The sequence below is a fragment of the Canis lupus genome, chromosome 7 (genome assembly GCF_011100685.1).
Source record: "Canis lupus familiaris isolate Mischka breed German Shepherd chromosome 7, alternate assembly UU_Cfam_GSD_1.0, whole genome shotgun sequence".
Lineage (NCBI taxonomy): Eukaryota > Metazoa > Chordata > Mammalia > Carnivora > Canidae > Canis > Canis lupus.
In genome coordinates, this window is record NC_049228.1 from 9,663,920 (window position 1) to 9,687,789 (window position 23,870).

Here is a 23,870-nt window from a genome sequence, read left to right on the forward strand (position 1 = left end):
AATGATATGCAAGGTGCTTGCTTCTGGAAAACGTTAACAAGTGTTTGTTTCGGTTCTTGCAACTGAGTGGAAGGAAACTTCCTCACCAGGGTCTGCTTAGAATGCACTTAACACGTGGCTGTGTTTGCTCCAAGCATGTGGCCAAACTCCCAGGATTACCTAGCATCCCGTAAAAGGCTGATGGACAAAGGTCCGAAGCCTCATAAATTCTTGCTAGAAGCCTTCTCTGGCCTCTGGCCGACCACCGAAAACTAACTCCCCTGGGCGGGCGCCCTCCAGTGGCCGGAGGTCGTTACAACGTCCTAGCAGAATGACCAGGTGGGTGATGCTCCTTAATCGGGATGCAGATCCTTAGAGCCCCTGATGGCTGTGGTGGTTTGGGTATCTGCACACTGAATTTTCCTTTGCTACCCCCCTCCCCAGAATGGCTTATTCCGAGGACCAAGGAGGTGTCCCCTGTGGTTTCATCCGCCAGAACTCCAGCAACTCCATCTCCTTGGACTTTGAGCCCCACACGGAGTACCGGTTCGTGGAGCCACTGGAAGAGCGCTACAAATGTGCCTTGTGCCACTCGGTGCTTCACAACCCCCACCAGACGGGGTGTGGGCACCGCTTCTGCCAGCACTGCATCCTGTCCTTGAGGTGAGGGGCGGGGAGGGGGGCGTCCCCGGGACCTGGGTGTCCGGGCAGCTGTTGGAATTGCTGTGGCTGGCCACGGAACCACAGAGGCGCGCAGGGGCTCCCCCAGAGCCCTTCTCCCGGAGCCCCAGAAATCACCTTCAGTTTTTATGTCTCGCCACTGCTTGCCCACAGTTGCCTTTCACCTCCTTTTTAAAAAACGATCGGAGGGGCAGCCCGGGTGGCCCAGCAGGTTAGCGCTGCATTTGGCCCAGGGCGTGATCCTGGAGACCTGGGATCGAGGCCCACGTCGGGCTCCCTGCTTCTCCCTCTGCTTGTGTCTCTGCCTCTCTCTGTGTCTCATGAATAAATAAAATCTTTTTTAAAAAAGTAACTTTAAAAAAATAATAAATACAAACGATCAGAGTGTCCTGAACGTGCAGCGTTCTGTGGGCTCCAGGTGTGCAGTGTGCTGAGCCAGGAATGCTGGTTGCTTGTTGCTCCTGAGGGTCACACCTTTGCTTAAAATGTAGACCCCACGTGGGTGCCAAGTTTGTGTTGGGAAGGGCCTGCAGTCACAGGGGGCCTTGTGGTGGTCGCTCTGACTTTGCCTTGCCCTGAGGCACAGGTGGCATCATGTCGGGAGAGGGACCTCACCCGCGATGGGTGCTGTGTGCTGCCGGGGCTGCGCCTGGGTCATGCCGTTCGGAAGGAGGAGCCCAGGAGAGTCGTGGAAGCGGGCTCTGGGGGGCTGATGTAGCACAGCAAGAAGCCGTTTCCCACCAAGCTTGGAAGGGGGGTTATGACGGCACGTTCTCATTCATTCGTGGGTTTGTCAGCGCCTGTGTGTGTTCCAGGCACCTGGCTAACACTGAGCTCTGGTGCACAGAGAGGAAGAGCCAGAGGTCCAGGGTGGAACAGGACCCAGCCTCTGCCCTCCAGAACACTCCAGTCTAGTGGAGGAGACGGGTTCTGGTACAGTGCAATTAGCAGAAGGCGGCCAGAGGACATGGACTCTGTCTGGGGGACTTACTGTTGGACCTGTGTCCTGGGGAATGAGTGGGAGTATTTCAGCAGCCGGGGGGAGGTGACAGCTCTTCTTGGGGGAGGGAGCAGAAGGAGGGAAGACAGAGTCTGGACTGTTGAGGTGTGCGTGTGGGGAAGGTGACTCCAAAGGGTCAAGCATGGCTGGGGCCCTGGGGCTGCTCTTGAAGAGCTGTTAAGGTCAACTCTTAATTTGGCTCTATTTTTATTTTTCTCTCCAGAGAATTAAATGCAGTCCCACTCTGCCCTGTAGATAAGGAGGTTATCAAATCTCAGGAGGTAAGAAAGTCACCACTTGGGGCACCTGGGTGGCTCCGTGGTTGAGCATCGGCCTTCGGCTCAGGGTGTGATCCTGGGGTCCTGGGATCGAGTCCTGCATCAGGCTCCCTGTGAGGAGCCTACCTTTCTTTCCCTCTGCCTATGTCTCTGCCTCTCTCTGTATCCCTCATGAATAAATAAATAAAATCTTTAAAAAAAAAAAAAGAAAAAAGAAAATCACCCCTTTGTTTAGGAGCTGTCTGGGTGATGGAGAAGCCAGTGCCTGAATCGAATTGGACATAGAGGTTGGAGCAGTAGAGTGGGAGAGGGGGCCTTTCTTAGAGTCCACACTCCTCTGCTGTGGGGTCAGGTCAAATCCCACACCTACCACTGTTTCAGAGTCTTGTTTGGGTCTTTATTGACCCCCACCCCCTAAATTTCTACTCTGCTCTCTTCTTACCCCCTTACTACACTGGCTCCAGGTATGCTGAATTGCTTGGAGAATTGAAACACCCTGTTTCTTGGAATTCACTTTCTCCTCTAGTCAATTCCTAAAACTTCCTTCTATTATTATTATGTCTAACAATAGCTTTATTGATATATAACTCATATGCCATAAATTTTATTTGTATAGTGTACGTATTTCTTGGGTATACACCTAGGAGTGGGATTACTGGGTCACATAATTCTATTTAGGGTCATAATGGGAACTCTAGGTGTAACATTCTGAGGAACTGTCAGACTGTTTTCCAAAGCAGCTGCACCCTTTTACATTCCAACCAGCAGGGTATGAGAGTTCTAATGTCTTTAGATCCTTGTCAAAAGCTGTTACTGTCCATCTTTTTTATTATACTCTTTCCAGTGGGCACCTGTTTCGATTTGCGTTTCTCTAATGATTAATGATATGGAGCATCTTTTCATGTGTTTGTGCATTTGTATGTCTTCTGGTAGACATGCCTATTCAGTTTCTTTGCCCATTTTTAAGTGTATTATTGGTTTCTTATTCTTGAGTTTTAAGAGTTCTTTATATAGTCTAGATACAAGGCTCTTACCAGATATATGATTTACAAATATTTTCTTCCCATTCTGTGGGTTGTCTTTTTTTTTTTTTTTTAAGGTTTCATTTATTTGAGAGAGTGTATCAGCAAGAGAGAGAGAAGGAGCAGGGAGATGCAGAGGGAGAGGGAGAAGCAGGTCCCCACTGAGCCGAGAGCCTGAGCCGGGGCTTGATCCCAGGACCCCAGGATCATGACCTGAGCTGAAGGCTGACACTTAACCAACTGAGTCACCCAGGCACCCCCTGTGGGTTGTCTTTTCTCTCTCTTGGTGGTGTCCTTTGAAGCATGAAAGCTTTCCGTTTTGATGAGGTCTTACTTGTCTGTTTGTTTAGGTTCCTTGTTCTTTTAATGTTGCATCTAAGAAACTGTTACCTAACCTGAAGATTTTCTCCCTTAAAACTTTTGTGGGTTTTTTTTTTCTTCTCTTTTTAGCGATGGGGGAGGGACAGAGGCAGAGAGAGAATCTTAAGCAGGCTCCACGCTCAGCATAGCCCAACATGAGGCTTGATTTCATGAGCCTGAGATCAAGACCTGAGCCAAAATCAAAAGCCAGACACAGCTGACTGAGCCACTCGAGCACCCCTCCCTTAAAACTTCCTTTTAAGCTCAGTTTTCTTCCTTTACAATTCTATTACAGGATGTTCAAGCGTCACCTCCTCCAGGAAGCTCCCTGAGCACCTGGTCTGATGTACATGCTCCTTCTCTATGCTCTTGTGTTGTGTTTTGCAAACACCTCTCAGAGAACAGTGCTGTGTTTGTATGTGCCTCACCCACTAGATCAGGGGTTGGCGTACTACAACGTGAGGTTTGTTGGGACAAATCCAGCCCGCCACCTGTTTTTGTATGGCCTGTGAGCTAAGAATGGTTTTCTTACAAATCATTGGAAAAAAATACAAAGAAGGGTACATAGGAACTCTGTACTATTTTTGCAACTTCTTGTGAGTCTTTAAACCATTTCAAAACAAAAAAAAGACCCTTATTTTAAAAATCAAGAAGTAAATAATGTTTTGTGACAAGCGAAAATTATGTGAAATTTACCTTTCAGTGTCTGTAAATAACATTTTATTGGAACATAGCCATGTACATTGGTTTAAGTATGGTGTACAGCAGAGCTGAGTAAGTTGCAAAAGAAAAGGTTGCACAGTAGCCTGCAAAGCTGAAAATACTGTGTGACCCTTTATGGAGAAAGTTTGCCAACCCCTGGTGTGTGCTGAAATAGCAGGTCAGCACAGCTTCAGTGGCACTACCTGATGACTAATACAAACTTTACACTATGACAGGAAGCTGAAAGCGTCACCTTCATCCACAGCCTCCCTTCTGACCTTTGAGCCTATGAGGTCAAGTGCACCACGAGATTCTCCTGCAGCCTACAGCACTGAGCACTGAATTTCCTGACTTGTGTGTTTAGTGGCCTGTCGGAAATATGTATCTGAGAAGGCCTTTTCTTTTATGGTGCTGAATCTGATGTTTCCATTCCAACCACTGTCGGAAGTTTCCACCTGACTTTTGAGATTATATTTGAAGACGAAATCGGTAATAGTTTATTCACATTGCTCCGAGGCTGTGGCGTGTAGGAGACCTATTTTGTTTCTCTTTTAGGTGTTTAAGGACAATTGCTGCAAAAGGGAAGTCCTCAATTTATACGTGTATTGCAAAAATGCTCCTGGATGTAATGCCAAGATTATTCTGGGACGATACCAGGTCGGTATTACTCATAACCAATATTTCCCTTTGCCATTTTTCCAGTGACGTGTATTGAACACCTTTGTGGGACAATTACAGGGCTAGGCGTGATGGGGGGTTCATTGGGTTGCCCTCAGAGAACTCCTGTCTAGCAATATATTTGGCTACAGTACAGCACACCAAGGGCTAAGGTGCGCGTGAATAGGTCCATTTTGTATGGAACGCATGAGGGCCATACTATATGTATTAGACCCAAATTGTGGGTTAGGGGTCAGTGATCCAAAAGAGAAGATGTGGGACATGCGGGGCAAAAGGACATGTCATTTGTGGGGAACTGTGAAGGATTTGGGGTCCCTAGGGTGGGAGCCAGGGCAGGCTGCAGAAAGACACGATTGCAAGGGTCCCTGCCCGAAAGTATTGGCGGGTGGTGGGTGGGTGTTTCCCAGCAGCTATGGGTCCTGGCCTCTTAGCTTATGATCTGAGGCATATAATTGCAGACCAACACAGAGCTAGGATGTGGTTTAAAGGCGAAGCATTGGTACGAGCTGCAAACACACGATGTGTAGGGGGAGTGAAGGGGAGTTACTTTCACATGAAACTGCCCTACCTGGTTCTTCCATCCTGCTGGGGAAGCAGGAAGCTTGGTCGGTGCCAAACTGGAAATGGAGCAACGGGGCTTTGCCACAGCAGGCCCATATCAGGTTTGATCACACTGTGTAGGAATAAGAAGCAGGCATCTCTGGCTTCCAGAGAATGGCTTGGAGGCTGCTGAAATATTCCTCTTCCACCCACACATTTTGGAGCACATTTCAGGTGATTCAGCCTTTTCTTCACCTTGCCTCCAAACCTCCCAGACACCAAGCTTCTAAATATGTATATGGTTTCCTCATTAACCCCAGGATTTTTCTGGAGGTTCACTGAACTTTCTTGTGTTTCGATAGTCGGGCCCTAGAGCGGGGGCATCTTTTCCAGCTTTGTGGTCATGAAGGCTGAGCAAGAAATGAGGCTCCAATTGACCATCCAGCCGTCAGCTTTTGTGACCAGATCATTAGCTTCTAGAGAACAGTGGCTGGTTTCTTTTCACCTGTTTCTTCTGTGTTTCCCTCGCTCCTGTCCCCTACCTGCACCCTGGCTTGCAGGTGAGGTGTAGGTTCTCCAAGATATCGGAATTGTGATGAGTGGTGACTGTTTCAGTGACAGTGGAGGGGTAGCAGGAGCAGCAAATTTTGGAGAAAATGAGGATTTCAGTGGTCACTCTTTGTTTCTTATTATTAGAAGCAAAGGAGAGTAGCAATAATGTTGATTTATCTCCTACAGCAAAACTGGTTGTGTCTTCTCTCCTTCAGGACGGGAGCAGCAAACTGTTTCTGCCAAAAGCCAGTTAGTAAAATGTTTAGGTTTTGCAGGCCATACAGTCTCTGTATCAGCCACTCAACCCAGCTCTTCCCTTTCAGAGGGAAAGCAGCTCATCCCTCCCCTCCCCCCAGCAGTGTGTAAACAAGTGGATGTGGCTGTTCTCCAGAAAAACCTTATTTACAAAAACAACAGACCAGCTGTGTTTTAGGGGATCTCGCAGGGGACAGACTCACTAGGGTTTTGATGACTTGTTAGCATCACAAAAACTTGCAGTGATCCAGAGGTTTTATTAAGATCTATCTCCTGCTGCTGCGTGAAATGAGTCAGTCGGAGAAGGACAAACATTATATGTTCTCATTCATTTGGGGAATATAAATAATAGTGAAAGGGAATAGAAGGGAAGGGAGAAGAAATGGGTAGGAAATATCAGAAAGGGAGACAGAACATAAAGACTCCTAACTCTGGGAAACGAACTAGGGGTGGTGGAAGGGGAGGAGGGCGGGGGGGGGGGGGGGGGGGGGGGGGGGGGGGGGGGGGGGGGGGGTGACTGGGTGGCAGGCACTGAGGGGGCACTTGACGGGATGAGCACTGGGTGTTATTCTGTATGTTGGCAAATTGAACACCAATAAAAAATAAATTTATTATTAAAAATAAATAAATAAATAAAATCAGTAAAAAAAAAACAAAAAACAAAAAGATATATCTCCTGCTTTTAAGTATCTATACATGGGGGCGCCTGAGTGGCTCAGCCAGTTAAGTGTCCACCTTCGGCTCAGGTCGTGATCTTGGGGTCCTGGGGAACAAGCCCTACGTGGGGCTCCCTGCACAGTGGGGAGTCTGCTTCTCCCTCTTCTGCTGCTTCCCCTACTCACGTGTGTATGTGTGTGTGTACGTGCACGTCCTCTCTCTCTCATTCTGCACTCTTTCTCTCAAATCTTTTTTAAAAAATAAAAATCTATACCTGAACAATACCAGAATGAGCACTGTCCATGTCATCATTGTCTCATATTCTGGTGAAGAACATGTTCTGACTACAGGTCTGACCATTCCCAGGTTCCCTGGTGCCTGGGATCCTGTATTTCTTTCCGTCTGCTTTCCTCGGCTACTTCTGGAACAGTTCCCATTCTGTCCCCTTTCTCTGTTTAACCCTTTCCCTTCCTTCCTGTACTTGGGACATGCCCTGCTCTTCCCTCAGCCCCCTCTGCCCTGGCTTTTGCTGCCTGTCATGCAGAGATCACGACTTGGCACCGGGGATGCAAAAAAGAAATCCCAAATGCCCTTGGAGAACTGGCAGATCCCTCAGCCAGCCTAAGGGCAATATTGAGGAACTAATGTGAGAATGGGAGCAGGGTCCTGGATGATCTGAAAGAGACGCAGCATGCTTCCTCCTTCAGCCGTCTTCCTGTCCTCCTAACTCTGGTCACGCAGGCTGGCCATCACGGTCTGTCTGTGCAGCCCGGTCCCCCCAGCTACCCCCAGGGCCCCCCCACCTTCCAGGCTTCCCGCTGGCTCCCCCTCCCGCCCTGGTCAGTGGGGCCCACTGGCCTGTTTTCTTCCGTTGCAGGACCACCTCCAGCACTGCCCCTTTCAAGCTGTGCAGTGTTCTAATGAGGACTGTCAGGAGCCAGTCCTGCGGAAAGATTTGAAAGAACATGTGAGCACATCTTGCCAGTTCCGGGAGGAAAGATGCCTTTATTGCAAAAAAGATGTGGTGGTAATCCATCTACAGGTAAAAAAAAAAAAGAGAGAGAGAGATTGAGAGAATGAGAGGCGAATCATCTTAATGGGGCTAAATTCTACCCAAGTGGTCACGGGGATCAGGCCATGACTGATTTTATTTTGCCCAGAAATAGGTCTAAAGAATTATCTGAGAGTTCTGTCAAAAGCTAATCTTCTCGTTGGTAGGGCTCTACTCGTTTACCATTGGCGAAAGCATTGTTTGAGGGCCCACTGAGTGTGAGTGTGCAAGGAGCCATGCTAGGTGCTGGGTCACAAGGGGGTGACGATCCTGTGTCCTCGGGGTGCTATGATCTAACTGGAGTGGGAGGACGTAGGCAGAAAAAGAGACTACGGGGTACCTTTTGCGTGTACCGAAGGAGCCATACTGAGAACTCCCAGAGTCGGCCCTCTGTGAGTCCTGGGCCCTCTGACCTTCTTTTGGAATGATTGGAAAATTGAATTGAATCGATGTGAAGAAAGCAGCCATCTTTTGTCCTTGGAACTAGGCTGTCCCTTCCTGTAGAGGGCAAGCCACATAACATAGATGCCCAGAGACGTAGACGTGAACCCTCTGAGGCCATAGAAGGGAGCCTTTGGAGGCAGGGTTTGACTCTGTTTCATCATACTTTCTCTGTCTCAGAATCATGAGGAAAACTTGTGTCCTGAGTACCCGGTACCTTGTCCTAACAAGTGTTCGCAGATTATTCCAAGAACTGAGGTAACTGTAAATTATTCTCTTAGTAGATTTTATGTAAGATAAAGTTTCAGTAACCACGGTGGTGTGTGTTTGATAAACTCCCACAGGCTGAGGCCCAAGGTTTGAATAACACCCACGATAGCCACAGTCTCTGCGTCCCCTCCCCTCTTCCCTGAGAATTCTCCGTTTTTACGTAGCTCTTCCTCCTCCAGGCCTCAGCATGGCTTTTCCCTGTCTGCTCCCACCCTTTGTCTCCAAGCCACCCTGGGTTCCCTGCATGCTGCAGGTCTATCAGGCAACTGGAGAGAATTGGTGATGAATTTTTGTCTTTTTTGTTTCGTAGGTGGATGAACATCTCACAGTGTGTCCCGAGGCTGAACAAGACTGTCCTTTTAAGCACTATGGCTGTACTGTCAAGGTAGGGAATGCCTTTTGTTTCTACCTCCACGTTCGACTGTATAATTCACTCGGCAGGTTTATTTTACTACATTGAGTCCATTCTTCACGATGCAGAAGAACATTCACTTTGGGGAACTTTAAGACTGGCAATGTTATCAGTCAGGGCTCTCCAGAGACGCAGAATCAATAGGAGATCTATACCTACATGTAGATAGACAGAAATTTATTTTAAGAAATTAGCTTTCGTGATTCAGGGGGCTGGTGAATCGGATTCTTTGCAGGGCAGGCCAGCAGGCTGGAGCTCCTAGGTTATAATCCTGGGGAAAAGGGAAAAGTGCTTCTTCTTTAGGAAACCTTTGCTCTTGAGGCCTTTAGCTGGTTGAATGAGGCTCTATGGCATTATGTATGGAGTAACCTGCTTTCGTCAGTCAACTCATTGTAAATGTTAATCACATCTACAAAATACCTTCACAGCAACATCCAGATTTGTTTTGACTAAACAACTGGGTGCCGTAGCCCAGCCAAGCTGACACATACAATTAACCATCATGGTGGTTTTTCTAATTCAAATTCCACTGCCTCTATCAGATTTTGAGACTTTCCAGAGTTATTCTTCTGATGATTATAAATCTTGGTTTTATGATACCCTGGTCTATCACCAAGTATTTTGAAACAGAATTGATTTGAAATCATGTTTTAAAGTGTATTTTACCTTTAAAAATATTATTCAATAAATTGTATAAAATAAATTTAAAAGAAAAGGAAAGAAAGTTTGATTCCTACCTCATTTTAACAGATTCCAGATGGATCAAAGTTTTAGGCATTAAGATGTATCATGCACTGTGTTATTTCACACTTTATGTACATCTAAAATTACTTCAAGTAAGTTTTTTTTTTAATCATAAAAATACTAGAAGAAAGAGTGTTTTTTTTTTATTCTTGAAAGAAAGGTCTTTCTTAGATAATTAACACAAAACCAGAGCTGTGCTTTTGATGTTTAACCACAAATATTTGAAACTTTTATATGATTTCTAAAAATACCACAAATAAAGTCAAATGGCAAACCACAAACTGGAGGTAATTGTCTCCAACATATGACAAGATAAAAAGGGTATTTTCCTTAATATACAAAGAATGTAAATAGCTTATCCAACAAAAGAGAAAAATAGGCAAAGGAATATATGAGTAGTCCAGAAAAAATTCAGTTGGCTAATAGATGTAAAAAAAAGACACTGCATCTAACTCCTAAATAAGCGTAAATTATAACAAGAAATGTAACTTTCACCATCAATTTGACTAGATTAAAGCAATTTATAATATCCATTTTTTTTTTTTTTTTTTTTTTGCAGGCAGTTTGGTTATATCTATGAAAAGTGAGGGGTGCTTGGCTGGCCCAGTCAGGGTTATGGAGCTCAAGCTCCATGTTTGGCATATCGCTTACTGAAAAAAATTAAATTAAATAAAAATGTCTTTATTTTTAAAAAATTCTTTCATAAGTATTCAACGATTATATACATATACAAGTACACTCAAAGATGTTTATTATTTTACACATATACAAATAAACTCAAAGGTGTTTATATAGCGAAAGAAAACAAAAAACTAAAAGCCTGTAAGCACATCACTAAAGTGCTGACTATATAATTGTATATATTTATATTTTGGAATATCATACATCTGATAAAAATAATAAGAATATTTTTCAAAATTAAATATGGTTATTATCTCAGTGATTAAAAATGTGTATATATATATATATATATCTTCATTGATTCTGGTGAGACTAGGGAATTAGGGGTGGTGATGGAGAAAAGGGGAAGCATATATTTCTCTTATTTTAAAAACATATTTGAAAAAATATTTTATATTGTGAGAAGCCTTTTTAAAAAGTCAGTGAAGAGTACATAGAATTTCAGTATCAAACCAGTGATCATCTTGGCTGCAAAATGGATAGTATTTACTTTTTCAATGCACAATATTTTAATTACTAGAAAAGGTAGTTACCCTTTATTCTTGCAAACATATTCTTTGATTTTGAGGGCAACAAATATGCATTGGCTGGAATTACCATCAGGTTGTATACCTTTGGCCTTCGATAGAAGGCAGCATGGAGATGTGTGCTCAGTAGGAGAGAGAACTAACCTAGGCTTGACATTGATCTGAAGCTAATCCACCGAGGAGAGAGATTTTATGTGGAAATAGCTGAGAGATGATAACTGCCCTTACCCCACAGTCCTAGATTCCCAGCACACAGAAAGAAATCTGTGTTGAGAATTTTGACAGTGGCCCGATTCTCTGTTACTGTAAGTTTAAAATTGTCTTGTGGACTGGGAGAGCTATTTTTCCTGCAACCCACCTTTAGACGAGTAAGCAGAGTTGTTACAGTTCTGCGTTAGCAGAACATCTCACCACCACCCTCATTTTTGGAGCCTTTCACAAAAAAACCTGACTTGCTTTCGTCTTCATATTGAAGGATAAACGGGGGAGCCTGCAGGAGCATGAGCATTCAGCGTTACGGGACCACATGCTTCTGGTTTTAGAGAAGAACTTACAATTAGAAGAACAGGTAAATATTCATGGTTTCCAATGTAAAGGGAGGCAGCACAATTGCTGGGATTGGTAATTGTTGGTAGTTTTATATTCTCCTCTGTTTCAGTACAAGTCGAGTGGAGGTAGATGTTTTTCTATTAAGCAGCCAGGCAGATTCATAGGATTATAGAACATTAGAACCAGAAGGTGTCTTTGAGATTTTTGGGTCCAACCCTCTCCTTCCACAGATGAAGTTGACTAAGCTCAAAGAAATTGTGATGTTTGTAACTTGTAAGTGGCAGGATTTAATCTCAAACACATGTCCCCTGATTCTCAGCCCAGTGCTCCCCACGAAATACCACACTGCCTCTCTGCAGCCTAGCCACACACCTTCTGGTTAATATTTGGCACCTGGCAGGTGACAAGTAGGTGTTCGATGTTTTTGAATTAGACTAATGTTACTCTGAAACAATAGTTGACTATCTCTTCTAGGCACTGTGGGTTTTACATATTTTGTAGTAAGTCTTAACTCCTGCCTGTGAGAAACTTTGCAGCCTGATAAATGCATACATATGTATTTATTTCACTGAGTTGTGATTATCAAGTGAATCAAATTGTGTGTACAAATGCCTGCCATAATCCCTGGAATATTCATAATGGACCTCAATAAATGCTGATTCTGTTGAGTAATTATTATGAAAGTTAATTATTTTGTTAGAACATCTCAGAGGATCAGACTTCTCAAGCGCATGTCAGGAAGAGAGGGAGCTGAATGCGATTATTGCCAATTATTTTATGACATCTGATTCCATATTAAAGGAGATGTGTGAGTTCCAAGGGCAGACCCTGAAGAAAATTGGGAAGACCAATTAAACTGTAACGTTGGTAGAGGGCACACTGCCTGGTAATGATTCCCGAGTTCTTTCTGTACCACTCACCTCACCCATCCATCCATTTGTTCATTCACAAACACCTGCTGTATGTTAGATATGAGGTTCGTTGCTAGGGGCTCTGAGTGGAGGAAGACGCAGCTTCTGCCCTTGAAGATCTCACGAAAATGCAAATAGAGAAGTTACTGTGCTATAGAACATGCTGTGGCTCAGTCTGGGGCGCAGAGGCAGTGGGTGTTGGGGAAGGTTCTCCAAGGGAGCACATTCAAGCTTTGCATTGAAGGAAGAGAAGATGTGTCAGCTTAAATGTTGTGGAAAGAGGACGTTGCAGAAGAGGAAAACTTGTGCCAAGACAGGGAGGTATGAGGAAGGCCGATGGTTCAAGGAACAGGGACTTGGGGATGGTGGGGCTCCTGAGTGTGACAGGGGAGTACTGGAGACTGCTATGCTCGATCCACATTGCAGTGGCCCTCCATGTAAGCTAAGGAGTTGCAGATGCTATACATTCAATTATTTTATTTTATTCATTCATATTCTCCCTTGTTTCAGAAAGGATTTAAGAGCCAAAGTTTGAATTACTGTTTGTCAGTAAAAGGGAGCTCATGGAGGTTTTGAAATAGGAAAACACAAGTTTCCCCCCCACTAGGGGAAAGTAGAGCAACCCTATGAAACTTTTCAGAAGCCGAAGTGGTGTAAAGCAAAGGAGCAGTTATCATTTCATAAAAGTGAAACTCCTCTTTGATTTCTTTTGGTTAGTGGAAACAGGTCCCAATGAAGGTCTTTCATAAATGCAAGGTGGCATAAGGTGAACTTTTGGACACTAGGGGTGGGCAAGGACCAGTATGTGGCCAACTAATTGTTTGGCTTTAAAAAGTAAGACAGCTGCAAGGCACCTGGGTGGCTCATTCAGTTAAGCATCTGACTGGCTCAGGTCAGGATCCCAGAGTCCTGGGATCGAGCCCCACGTTGGGCTCCCTGCTCAGTGGGGAGTCTGCTTCTCCTTCTCCTTCTGTCCCTCCCCCATTTCTCAAATAAATAAATGCAATCTTTTTTTTTTATTTTTTTTTTATTTTAAAATTTTTATTTATTTATGATAGTCACACACAGAGAGAGAGAGGCAGAGACACAGGCAGAGGGAGAAGCAGGCTCCATGCACCGGGAGCCCGACGTGGGATTCGATCCCGGGTCTCCAGGATCGCGCCCTGGGCCAAAGGCAGGCGCCAAACCGCTGCGCCACCCAGGGATCCCAATAAATGCAATCTTTAAAAAAAAGATAAGACAGCTGGTGGCAGCATGGAAGATGGATAGAGGGAGAGAAGAGCATGAGGACGGGGGAACCAGGCAGAAGGATGCTGTACTTAACTAGACAAGGTGGCAGGAGGGCCTCGCAATTGATGAGTGAGGGCTCCAGAGCCAGAATGCCTGGTTTCGAGACCTGGCTCTACACTCTCCATATGGGTTTGGACAAGCTACTTAACCTCTCTCTTCCCAGTTTCCTCATTCATAAAATGAGGTTGTGGTGAGGGTTACGTGAGCTAATATACTTAAGCTGTTAGCTGGAGCCAACATACTAAGCAGCTGAGTATTAGGTGAAGTAGGCAAGGTACTGGGGGCTGGTGGTGCTGGAGGTGATGGTGAAGCTCAGCCAAGGCCGTGTCTGTGGGGATGGAAAGGGCATCGAGAGACACTCAGAGGTCGGGATGCAAGCTACAAGTCTAGAAGGCAGAGAACATGGTAGTTATGACCTGAGCTGGGCACTGCCGGAACAGGAGCAGGGGAGGGGGGAGGGTGGGGAGAGGAGACACGGAGGTTTGCTTTCCATCAGGGAGATGGGTCTGCCCTGTAGGGAAAAGTCAGCTCTCTCAGGGTCTAAATGGAAGTTTCTGGGCCCAGAGATCACATGGTTGTTGCAGGCATTTGTATATTCATTTATATGACACGTATCAAATGCCCTTTGGGTGCCAGACACTGTGCTGGGCTTTGGGGATGCAGAAATAAGTGAGATGTGGCCTCAAAAAGTTAGTAGAGGAAAAAGACCCAAACAACCCCCAAAAAGCTTTAGGAATAATGAGGGTAAGTTAAACACTCAAGTGGGGTCAGGAGGGTCTTGGAACTTGAGAGACGACCTAGGTAGGTAGTACTGGTGAGGAAATATTTCTGAGAGAAAGTACCCTTGAGTGGACACTGGAAAAGCAGCGGTTTCTCAATAGAGGAGGAAGTATCTCAGAGAGCAGGTCCCAGGGGCAAGAGAAGTGTGGTCTTGCTGGGCAGGGCACACGTGGGATGTCAGTGGCCAGGAGGCTGAAAAGGTAGCCAGGGGAAGATCATGTAGGGCCCAGTGGGGTTTGTAAAAAGGAGTCCACTAAGGATGGTTAAGTAAGAGGGGAGGTGACAAGACCAGATTTGTGTCTTCATATTACTCTGGGTACAGCATGAAGGATGAATTAGGGGCAAACAAGACAAAGAAAGAGCATCATTCATTCATACAGTCATCCAACAAATATTTATCAAACACCTGCTGATGCCAGGCATCAGACCAGTTCCTGGGGTTACAGTGGCCTGTGGGACCCACATCCCAGGTCCCATAGAGCTTCGGTTCTGGTGGGAGTGCGAGGGATGGTGTAGGACCAGTAGAGAAGCTGTTGTCACAGTCCAGGTGAGACGTAATGAAGGCTAAAACAAAGTGTTGAAATGAAATGAAAAGTGGATATGAGTTGTTTTGTTGTATATTAGAATTTAAAGTTGGTAAGTATGGATCATAAGAGAAGAGCCATCTAGGCTCACATTAGGGTTTCTGGTTATTTCCTTCAAATACGTTACAGATTCTAAGAGCATAACATGTTTTGCCTGCCACTTGCTAAGCTAACTGTACACTGGGCAGGTTACTTAAACTCTCTGCCTCCTTATCTGTAAAATGGGCTGATAGTCATACCCAACTCAAAGGGTTCTTTGAGGATTAAAAGAGCTAATTAATAGAAGGGTATGACACATTCAGCAAATTTCAGCTATTTGCCGTTAGTCTAAATGGATAGAACTCTAGAACACCCAGCTTTCCTGAATAGTTAGCACCATCCTTAGATGTATCTAGAGAACCACAAGGAGATGAACAAATTGCACCAATTATAGTTAGATTCAGGACACAGAGAATCTATTGTAGGATTATTTGAAATATGTGGATTTCCTGTATGCTTTAATGAATAAATGCGAAGTCTCCTAATATATGCTAACACTGGTGTGTAATGTTGAATCCATTCAGGCCTTGGGTCTGAAATCTCTACTTCCTTGAATCTTCCCACCACCATTGGTGGCAACTTCGCCCTGTTCAGCCAAGTAGGACAGGCAGGGTCTAACAAATTTAAAGTCTGGCCCCTATCAACAGAAAGTGATTGGAAGACAACATTCAATTTCTTCTGTGGGGGTCATTCTTACCTCTCTCTGCTTTACCAGATATTACAGTGGCTGCCACAGAGCTAAATTGTTGTGATTCCCAGATGTGGCCCCTCCTTGTCTTATTTCTTATGTATTCATCTCTAAGAAAATGACATATATATATATAGCTTACCAAAAGGACCATTGCAAATAAGACCCCTTATAGTTTTATAGGTTAAGAAAAAAAAAAAAGCAGATAGCAGATAGCATCTGTTGTGGTGCGCTGATCAGTACTCTGTGGTTACTAAGTGCGTACTGAATGAATGAAGAGAACCAGTTCAGTGAATTTAGTCAAGTGATGTCCACTATCATTAGATGAACCATCATAAGGCAGGTTAAGTATAGAAAAGGCTGATGAGAAATCTGTGGCTCTGGTTTTTGTTTTGTTTTGTTTTCGGAAACCCCTGCAAATATTATATAGGAACCCACTGGTAAATATTATATAGGAACCCACTGGTAAATGTATATGTATGTATATATTTTTCTGGAAACACCATATTTTCCTAGACCTATATTTAAATTATTTTAACGTGTATACATGCATTTAAATGATCTCATTCACATTCCTGTTACTAGATTTCTGATTTATATAAGAGCCTAGAGCAGAAAGAAAGTAAAATCCAGCAGCTAGCAGAAACTGTAAAGAAATTCGAAAAGGAGTTCAAGCAGTTTGCACAGCTGTTTGGCAAAAATGGAAGCTTCCTCTCAAACATCCAGGTGAGAAATGGCGTCTCTACTCATAGCCAAGATTTAGCCTTCAACTGGCAGCCAGGGTTTTTCTTACAACTTGTTAAGTGGAGATAATTTCAAATGTAAACAAACGCTAAAAGAACAAGATAGTGCTTTAAAATACCTATTCTCCACCCAGATTCACTCATTGTCAGTATTTTGTCCCGTCTCTCTCTCTCTGTCTCTGTTGCTGTATGTGCGTGGGTGTTCTTTCTGAACCATTTGAGAGTAAGCTGTATATATTAGGGCCCTTTACCCCTACACATTTTGGTATGTGTTTCATAAGAATGAAGATCTTCTTTTACCAAACCCCAACATTTAACGTTCAGTACATTTTAACATTGATCTAATACTTTTACATGATTTATGGCAATTAGGGTTGTAATTAATGTTGGATCAATATTAGTCCCTTGATGTCGGATTCATTGAGAGTTTCCATAGTTCTGCATTTTGCAGTCAACAAAGTGAAACTATTAATTCCCTGAAGCAGATGCTTTAAACAACACTAAAATATAGCAAAAGTTACTTTGCAAATCATGAATGTTAAACAACCATAAACACATTTCTAATGAATGTCTTTATTGTGTTTATAAAATTGTGAAAAAAAATAAAATAAAAAATAAAATAAAATAAATAAAATTTATTGTGAAAAAGATTTTAAGACATGTGGCATGAGTAGTATTTTTGAAATGTAGACTCTCCCAGAAAAATGGAGGCCATATAATTTCCGTACTTTGTTAGCACGCTGCGTGTGTGTGTAGAAAAAAAAAGAAATCCATCATATGTTACTATCTCAATTCTGATCTTTTCCTAACACAGAAACTCGTCAGAGGTACTGAGTGGCAAGGATGGAAGAGAAATATAGGTCTGGTTTTATTTTATCTCTTCCATCTAAGGAGAGCAATCAAAATTTAGGCCTTGCCTCAGGGCACTTCTGTACCACCTGTAGTGCTCAGGCCGGAACGGGTGGGTCCACTTCCAGCTTATTCTGTGCTTTCTAGCAGAGCAGGAGTGGATCAGGAGAGTAGCCTCTGAGAAGGAAGTTATAAGGCAAGAGGAGAGACAACAGGAGAATAGAGATATAAAGATAGGTATGAGGATAGAGAACCAAATGGAGAGAAGTTGAGGGAGGAGTAAAAGTCAAATGAAGAGAAATTCAAAGATTTGGAACAGGAGCTGGGATTGGGAGGAGGAGAAGGATATTTGGTGGCTCATCTCTCTCTCATCCTCACTGAATTTTCTCTTCCGGATCGTGCATTTTTCACTTCATTAATTGACTAATTAAATGTGCAATGTTTGAGTTGAAAAAATTTACTCTCAGTGAATTACTAAGATAGTAACAATTGTTTTTTGAAACTATGATCCATGTCGTACTGAAAGGTTCTTGCCAATCACATTGACAAGTCGGCTTGGCTAGAAGCTCAAGTGCGCCAGTTATTACAAATGGCTAACCAGCAACAAAATAAATTTGATCTGAGGCCTCTGGTGGAAGCGATTGATACAGTGAAACAGAAAATTACTCTGCTAGAAACCAATGATCAAAGACTAGGTATGTCTCATATTTTGCTTCTCTTTTGGTGACTCTGCTGTCTGCATGTTTATGGAACAAGCAAAACACCTGGCCAAAAAGAGTAGCAGCCGTCCAGGATAAAGAGTGGTTGAATCTTGTATTTGTGAATCAGAACAGCATGAGATTTGGGCCACTTGGGGGAAAAGTGATGGAGGGCAATGAGCGGGGCCTGGAACAGGCAAGGTGTGGAAATGGGCCAAGAGATTCCAGAAACAGGGAGTGGTGGTTTTTAAGGAGAGTGGAAAATAATGAGAAAGCTAAGAGAGAGATGTGGTGGAAACACCGTTTTAAGTACAGAAAAAATAGAAAAGGGTTTGGCTGTTTAAAGCATTCCAGATATTAAATAATGGGGCTCACCATGCTAATGCACACTAGTTAAATGCTTTGTGTCTTCACTACACTTCGGGGAGCTTCAGTTCAAGAGTTCATTTGGGTTTTCTTGTTACTACTCTTTTTTTTTTTTAAGATTTTATTTGTTTATCTTAGAGCACATGTGGGCAGGAGAGCATGAGCAGGGGGAGAAGCAGACTCCCCGCTGAACAGGATGCAGGGCTTCATCCCAGGATGAGCCACCCAGGGGCCACATTTTGGTGCTACTCTTGCCAAGACTTGAGATTCATTGAGTTAATAATACAAATGGTCGGGCGCCTGGGTGGCTCAGTCAGTTAAGCGTCTGCCTTCAACACAGGTCATGCTTCCAAGGTCCTGGGATCTAACCTCAAATCCGGCTTCCTGCTCAGTGGAGAGCCTGCTTCTCCCCTTGCCACTCCCCCTGCTTGTGCTCACTCATGCTGTCTCAAATAAATAAATAAAATCTTTAAAAAAAACAATATAAATGGTCCATTGGTGGACAATGAATTCAGCTCATCTTTAGGATGTCAGAATTTTATTGGTTTTCTTCATAACAAAATTCCACTCTGGGCAAATTCAAAAGACAACTTTAAGGCCTATGGAATCTTTTCTCTTTGCAGTTGTTTTGGAAGGGGAGACTAATAAACACGATGCCCACATTAATATTCATAAAGCACAACTGAATAAAAATGAAGAGCGCTTTAAGCTCCTGGAAGGTGCTTGCTATAACGGAAAGCTCATCTGGAAGGTGACAGACTATAAGATGAAGAAGAGGGAGGCCCTGGACGGGCACACAGTGTCCATCTTCAGCCAGCCCTTCTACACCAGCCGCTGCGGCTACCGGCTCTGTGCCAGAGCGTACCTGAACGGGGATGGGTCCGGGAAAGGGACACACCTGTCGCTCTACTTTGTAGTGATGCGAGGGGAGTTTGACTCACTGTTGCAGTGGCCGTTCAGGCAGAGGGTGACCCTGATGCTTTTGGACCAGAGTGGCAAAAAGAACCACATTATGGAGACCTTCAAGGCTGACCCCAGCAGCAGTAGCTTTAAAAGACCCGATGGAGAGATGAATATTGCATCTGGCTGCCCCCGCTTCGTGGCTCATTCCACTTTGGAGAATGCCAAGAACACCTACATTAAAGATGACACCGTGTTCCTAAAAGTGGCTGTGGATTTAACTGACCTGGAGGACCTCTAGTCCCTGTTTCTGGCTTGTTGGGCCCAGAACCGTGGACGAAGACACCTGTGATTATCCTATGGCCTGATGACTTTGAACTCAGTATACATTGGTATTTGGCTGTTTGCCCCCCTGGTGTTTGAAGTCAGTTTCAAGCTTCTCAAGTGCTATCTTCTTTTTATATTTTACTCGGTCCCAGTTTGAAACTTAAGACACTTAGACTAGCCTCTCATTATTTATATTTTTATATCTCTTAAAAGATGTTGAGTTTCTGGAAAGCAAGGTCTGGGGCCTATCTTTTTTTACTGGTGCTTGGCATAGTGTCTCAGGGTAGGCACTGTGCGAAATGTTCTTGAGGACACAGAGGAAGAACTGAAAATGTTTCAGCATTATATTACTTGGCCTGCTGATTCTAGACCTAACCATAAGCCTGCAAAAGCCATCTTTCACGGTAGGCTGTCCCAATTAAATAGTTGGATCTTGTACTTTCAAAGACAGTGTGTCCAGTTTGGACCAGACTTTATTTGGTCAGATACTAAATTTGTGGAAATTACTGTACCTCTAAATATTTTCATTAAACATCACCAGTAGTCAGCAAGTACAGTTTTGCAAGGCTGCATTAGAACTGGTGAATGTAGGGAGATTTTCCTTCTCCCCGTTGAAGTAAACAGAAAGTACTGCATAGTGTGTGTGTTTGTGTGTGTGTGTGTGTGTGTAGAGAGAGAGAGTATATATATGTGTGTGTGTATATATATAGAGAGCTATAGCCATCCAACTAAAGTTCATATTTTATTAGGCTCAACCATGTGAAAAGACTATTTTCATACATCAGAAAAGGTCAACTATTAACAGTTTCATAAAGTTCAATTTGGTAAGTTTAAAGGTATTTTGGTAATAATAGTAAGTTAATGTGAGGATGGGCAGGATTTAGCATATGATGGAGAAAATGTCATAAATGGGTAAGAGAAATTTAAAACCTAGGGAAAACACCATTATTATTCCTATGGTATCAGAAGTATTCCCCTCCCAAACTGATTGCTGAAAGCAGGATCTCCCATTCTTTTTTGAGAGAACTTTTGAATTCACAAACTGCTATGAAAATGGGCATTTATATAAGCTTGTGACTTTTCTTATTGAAGTTGTACTTTGTGAAGAACAGAAGTGACTGTATTCTTATGCATCTATCTATGTGGATCTCTAAACGAGGATGTATATCTAAAGTCAAAAGGAGTCCTAATGGCTGTTGATAAATCTGAGCTTATAAAAAAATATAGCCAGTTTTCCTGAGCCCTCCTTCACTGTTGTGCACCTGAGTGTTCACTCACACTTGAGCTGGTTCCGAGTGTAAGGGCAAAGTGCCATGGGCTGAGGACCACTTAAAGCAGCTCATTCAGGTGATGACCATGTACCTTACAACTTTTGAACACTTTAATCTGATGGAAGAAACATGATTTTTATACCAGTGGCTTCTGGCATAATCAGAACTTTCTGAATCTCTTCTGTGAAAATTTTCAAGGGCCAAAGGCTCATATTGCAGAAATCACCCCAAAGGCTTAAATTCAAAGAAGCTCCCAGTGGAAACACACTAAAGAACCATACCGTAGCTGCTGGTGAATCCAACTAATGGTCAATAGGTTCCCCTCACACAGCCAGAGTTGGTGGTTCCTCATGTTTGTTTTCATTGTTTTTAATCCAGCTCAACCCGTTGGGAGTAGATCATATTGTTGTAACTAGTTTGAAGCAGTTGGTATGGTAAATATTCTTAAATGAATTTATCAAAATACTGGTTTTCTGTTCTAACCAACTTCTCTACATAAAAAGCTTAACTCACGGCATGGTTTGCTTACTAGCTCAGCATCCATCAATTGATACAGTGATCTCGGAACAAGGTATTCCAGAGTAAAAAGCACTCCCTTCTCAAAAATAAGAGCTGTGATTTTTGCTTTAAATAAGTACATCCATGAAACTGTTCTTCCTCTTTCATGATCTGAGCAGTTATTTTTATTCTATATCAGAAATATTTAAAGATTTTATTTTTTAAGTAATCTCTACATCCAACATGGGGCTTGAACTCACAACCCCAAGATCAAGAGTCATGTGCTTTACTGACTGAGCCAGCCAGGTAGCCCTATATCAGAAATATTTAGGTTTTTATCTCTATTTTGGTCTGATTTCAATTCCTAATGAAAAGAAGAACACACAGTAGGCATAGAAGGGAAGTTAAGCACCTTGAGAAAGGTACATACAGGATTAAGATAGGATGGGGAGGTGGGGTACATATCAATGCATACTAACAGATCTAAACTCTGACCCCTGCTGCCCAAGTTTGATTCTTCAGAGAAACAAGAGATAGTCCCAGCCAGTTTCAAGTCACAGCACCAGTCTGGAATGCAAGTAAATAGAGCAGAGAACAAACCCTTCATGTGGTCCTTTACACAATCAGTCCACACTTTTCCCTTAGAAAGTGGTTGGAGAAATGGGTCTTCACTGTACATAAGAATTCTGGCCCAGAGACAAAGCTTTGATGGACACACAGCAGGGGAGCAGGGGACCCAAGTGGTGAAATCACCTGAGAACAGCACATTTTAGGGAAGGAGGAAAAAGGGGCTGGCAAAGCATGTAGAGAAGGAATGGTCAGAGGTAGGAGAAGGGCCATGGGAAGGCATGGGCAGGGCCCAATGTCACCCTGACAACAGTCCCTCCCAGTGCACCTCACAGCCAACTCTTAAACTCACCATCTCCTCCATGCTGCTCCCTCCTCAGGGGCATCTCTGCATCCCTGCCCCTGGCCTTTGCTTGTAGCTGCAGCTTCAGATATCCAAGTATCTGCTGTGCTTCTCATCTGTGAAGTCCCAAAAGTACTTTTTTTTTTTAGACTTTATTTTCTAGAGAAGGATCAGGGGGAGGGGCAGAGGGAGAGGGAGACGCAGACTCCCCACTGAGCAGGGAGCCCAACGCAGGACTTGATCCCAGGAGCCCCGGGATCATGTCCTGAGCTGAAGTCAGATGCTTAACCAACTGAGCCACCCAGGCACCCCCAAAGGTACTTTATTTATTTATTTATTTATTTATTTTTTTTGGTACTTTAAAGTCTACTTCAGAACTGGAGATCTTCTGGCTTTCCCCACCACTGCCAACCTAGGACTCCTCCCATTTATTCTACACTAGCTAATGACATCATCATCCAAGCCAGAAGTTTGGACACTGTTCTAGATTCTTCCCTCACCTTCCCATCCAATCACCTACCCAGTACTGCCAATTTGACCTCCAAGTAATTCCTTTATCCCTACCACCAATCCCTACTGCCCACTATGGCCCTGTTTGAAGGCCTACATTTTTTGCTGCACAACTGTTTTTTCTTTCGCCTGTTTCGCGTCTAACCTCACACTGCCACGTGGTAATCTCTCTAAAGTGAAAATCTGATAACGACTGCTCCACCCGCCCACTGTGGCCGCATTGCCTCTAGGACAAAGCCCAGCCTCCTTGGCACGGCACACGAGGCCTGCCTTGCCTGCCTCTACCCCTCCGCCCACCTCCCTCCGGTCCTCCAACTTCACATTTAGTCTTAGCTCCACAAGCCATTGGGCATTTCTCGGTGCTTGTGCTGCACTTCTCTCTCCTTACTTCTTTGCGTGGTGAATTCCGAGATTCTGCTTTGGCCTCATCTTCTCCAGGATGCCTTCCCAAACTCCTTACTCGATGTACGCCCCCCCACTCCCCTGCCAACCCGTCACTAGCCCAAGGGCTCCTACTCTGTGCTGTATACTTCCTTGCCTATACTTCAATTGCTGGACTTTTTTTTTTTTCTCCCAGAAAACAAATGTTAATTGGCTATGTGTTCGTCAGATTTTTGCATTAGGCAGAAATAGAACAGATACTGCCTGTCTTCGTAAAATTTAGAATCTAGAGGTCAGCCACACGCGGTGAGCCAAAATGCTCAACGTGTAAATGTCCTCGGCCTCCTCGGGCTCTCAACTTCTTCCCCTGTGCCCTGAGAGACATGGAGCCCTCAGCCCCGTTTTGAATGTTTGTGACGCAAGGCAAAATAACAGGCAGAAAACATTTGAAGGGAGAGCGCAAGAGGCAAAACTTAGGAAGAAATGGTAAACTGAGGCACAGGAGGATTTGGGAGGAATACAAGGGAGAAAAGGGAACACAAACCTCTGAGAACTGTTGGGAACTGTGGACCCCTTTGATAATTCTTTCAAGAGACCCACGTTAAAAACTGAAATACATTTAAAAATTACTTTTGGCTGCTTGAGCTACATTCATTGGACTGAAACTCCACATGGAGACTAGACTCTGGGGCCAGGATTTATAAGGCATTTGAACCAAGAAACGACTATAGAGGTTTTTTGTTTTG

At 43.9% G+C, this 23,870-nt stretch overlaps 1 protein-coding gene across 1 annotated transcript; it reads left to right on the forward strand.

The window, feature by feature from the left end:
- Window positions 1-310: 310 nt before the first annotated feature.
- On the forward strand, window positions 311-19,729 carry TRAF5 (TNF receptor associated factor 5). The gene is given in 10 exon segments (NM_001197118.1): window positions 311-642; window positions 1,884-1,941; window positions 4,578-4,679; window positions 7,582-7,746; window positions 8,377-8,454; window positions 8,777-8,851; window positions 11,306-11,398; window positions 16,257-16,397; window positions 17,790-17,958; window positions 18,951-19,729. Coding segments are annotated over 10 exon segments (1,677 nt in total). The 5' UTR covers window positions 311-424; the 3' UTR covers window positions 19,529-19,729.
- Window positions 19,730-23,870: the final 4,141 nt, after the last annotated feature.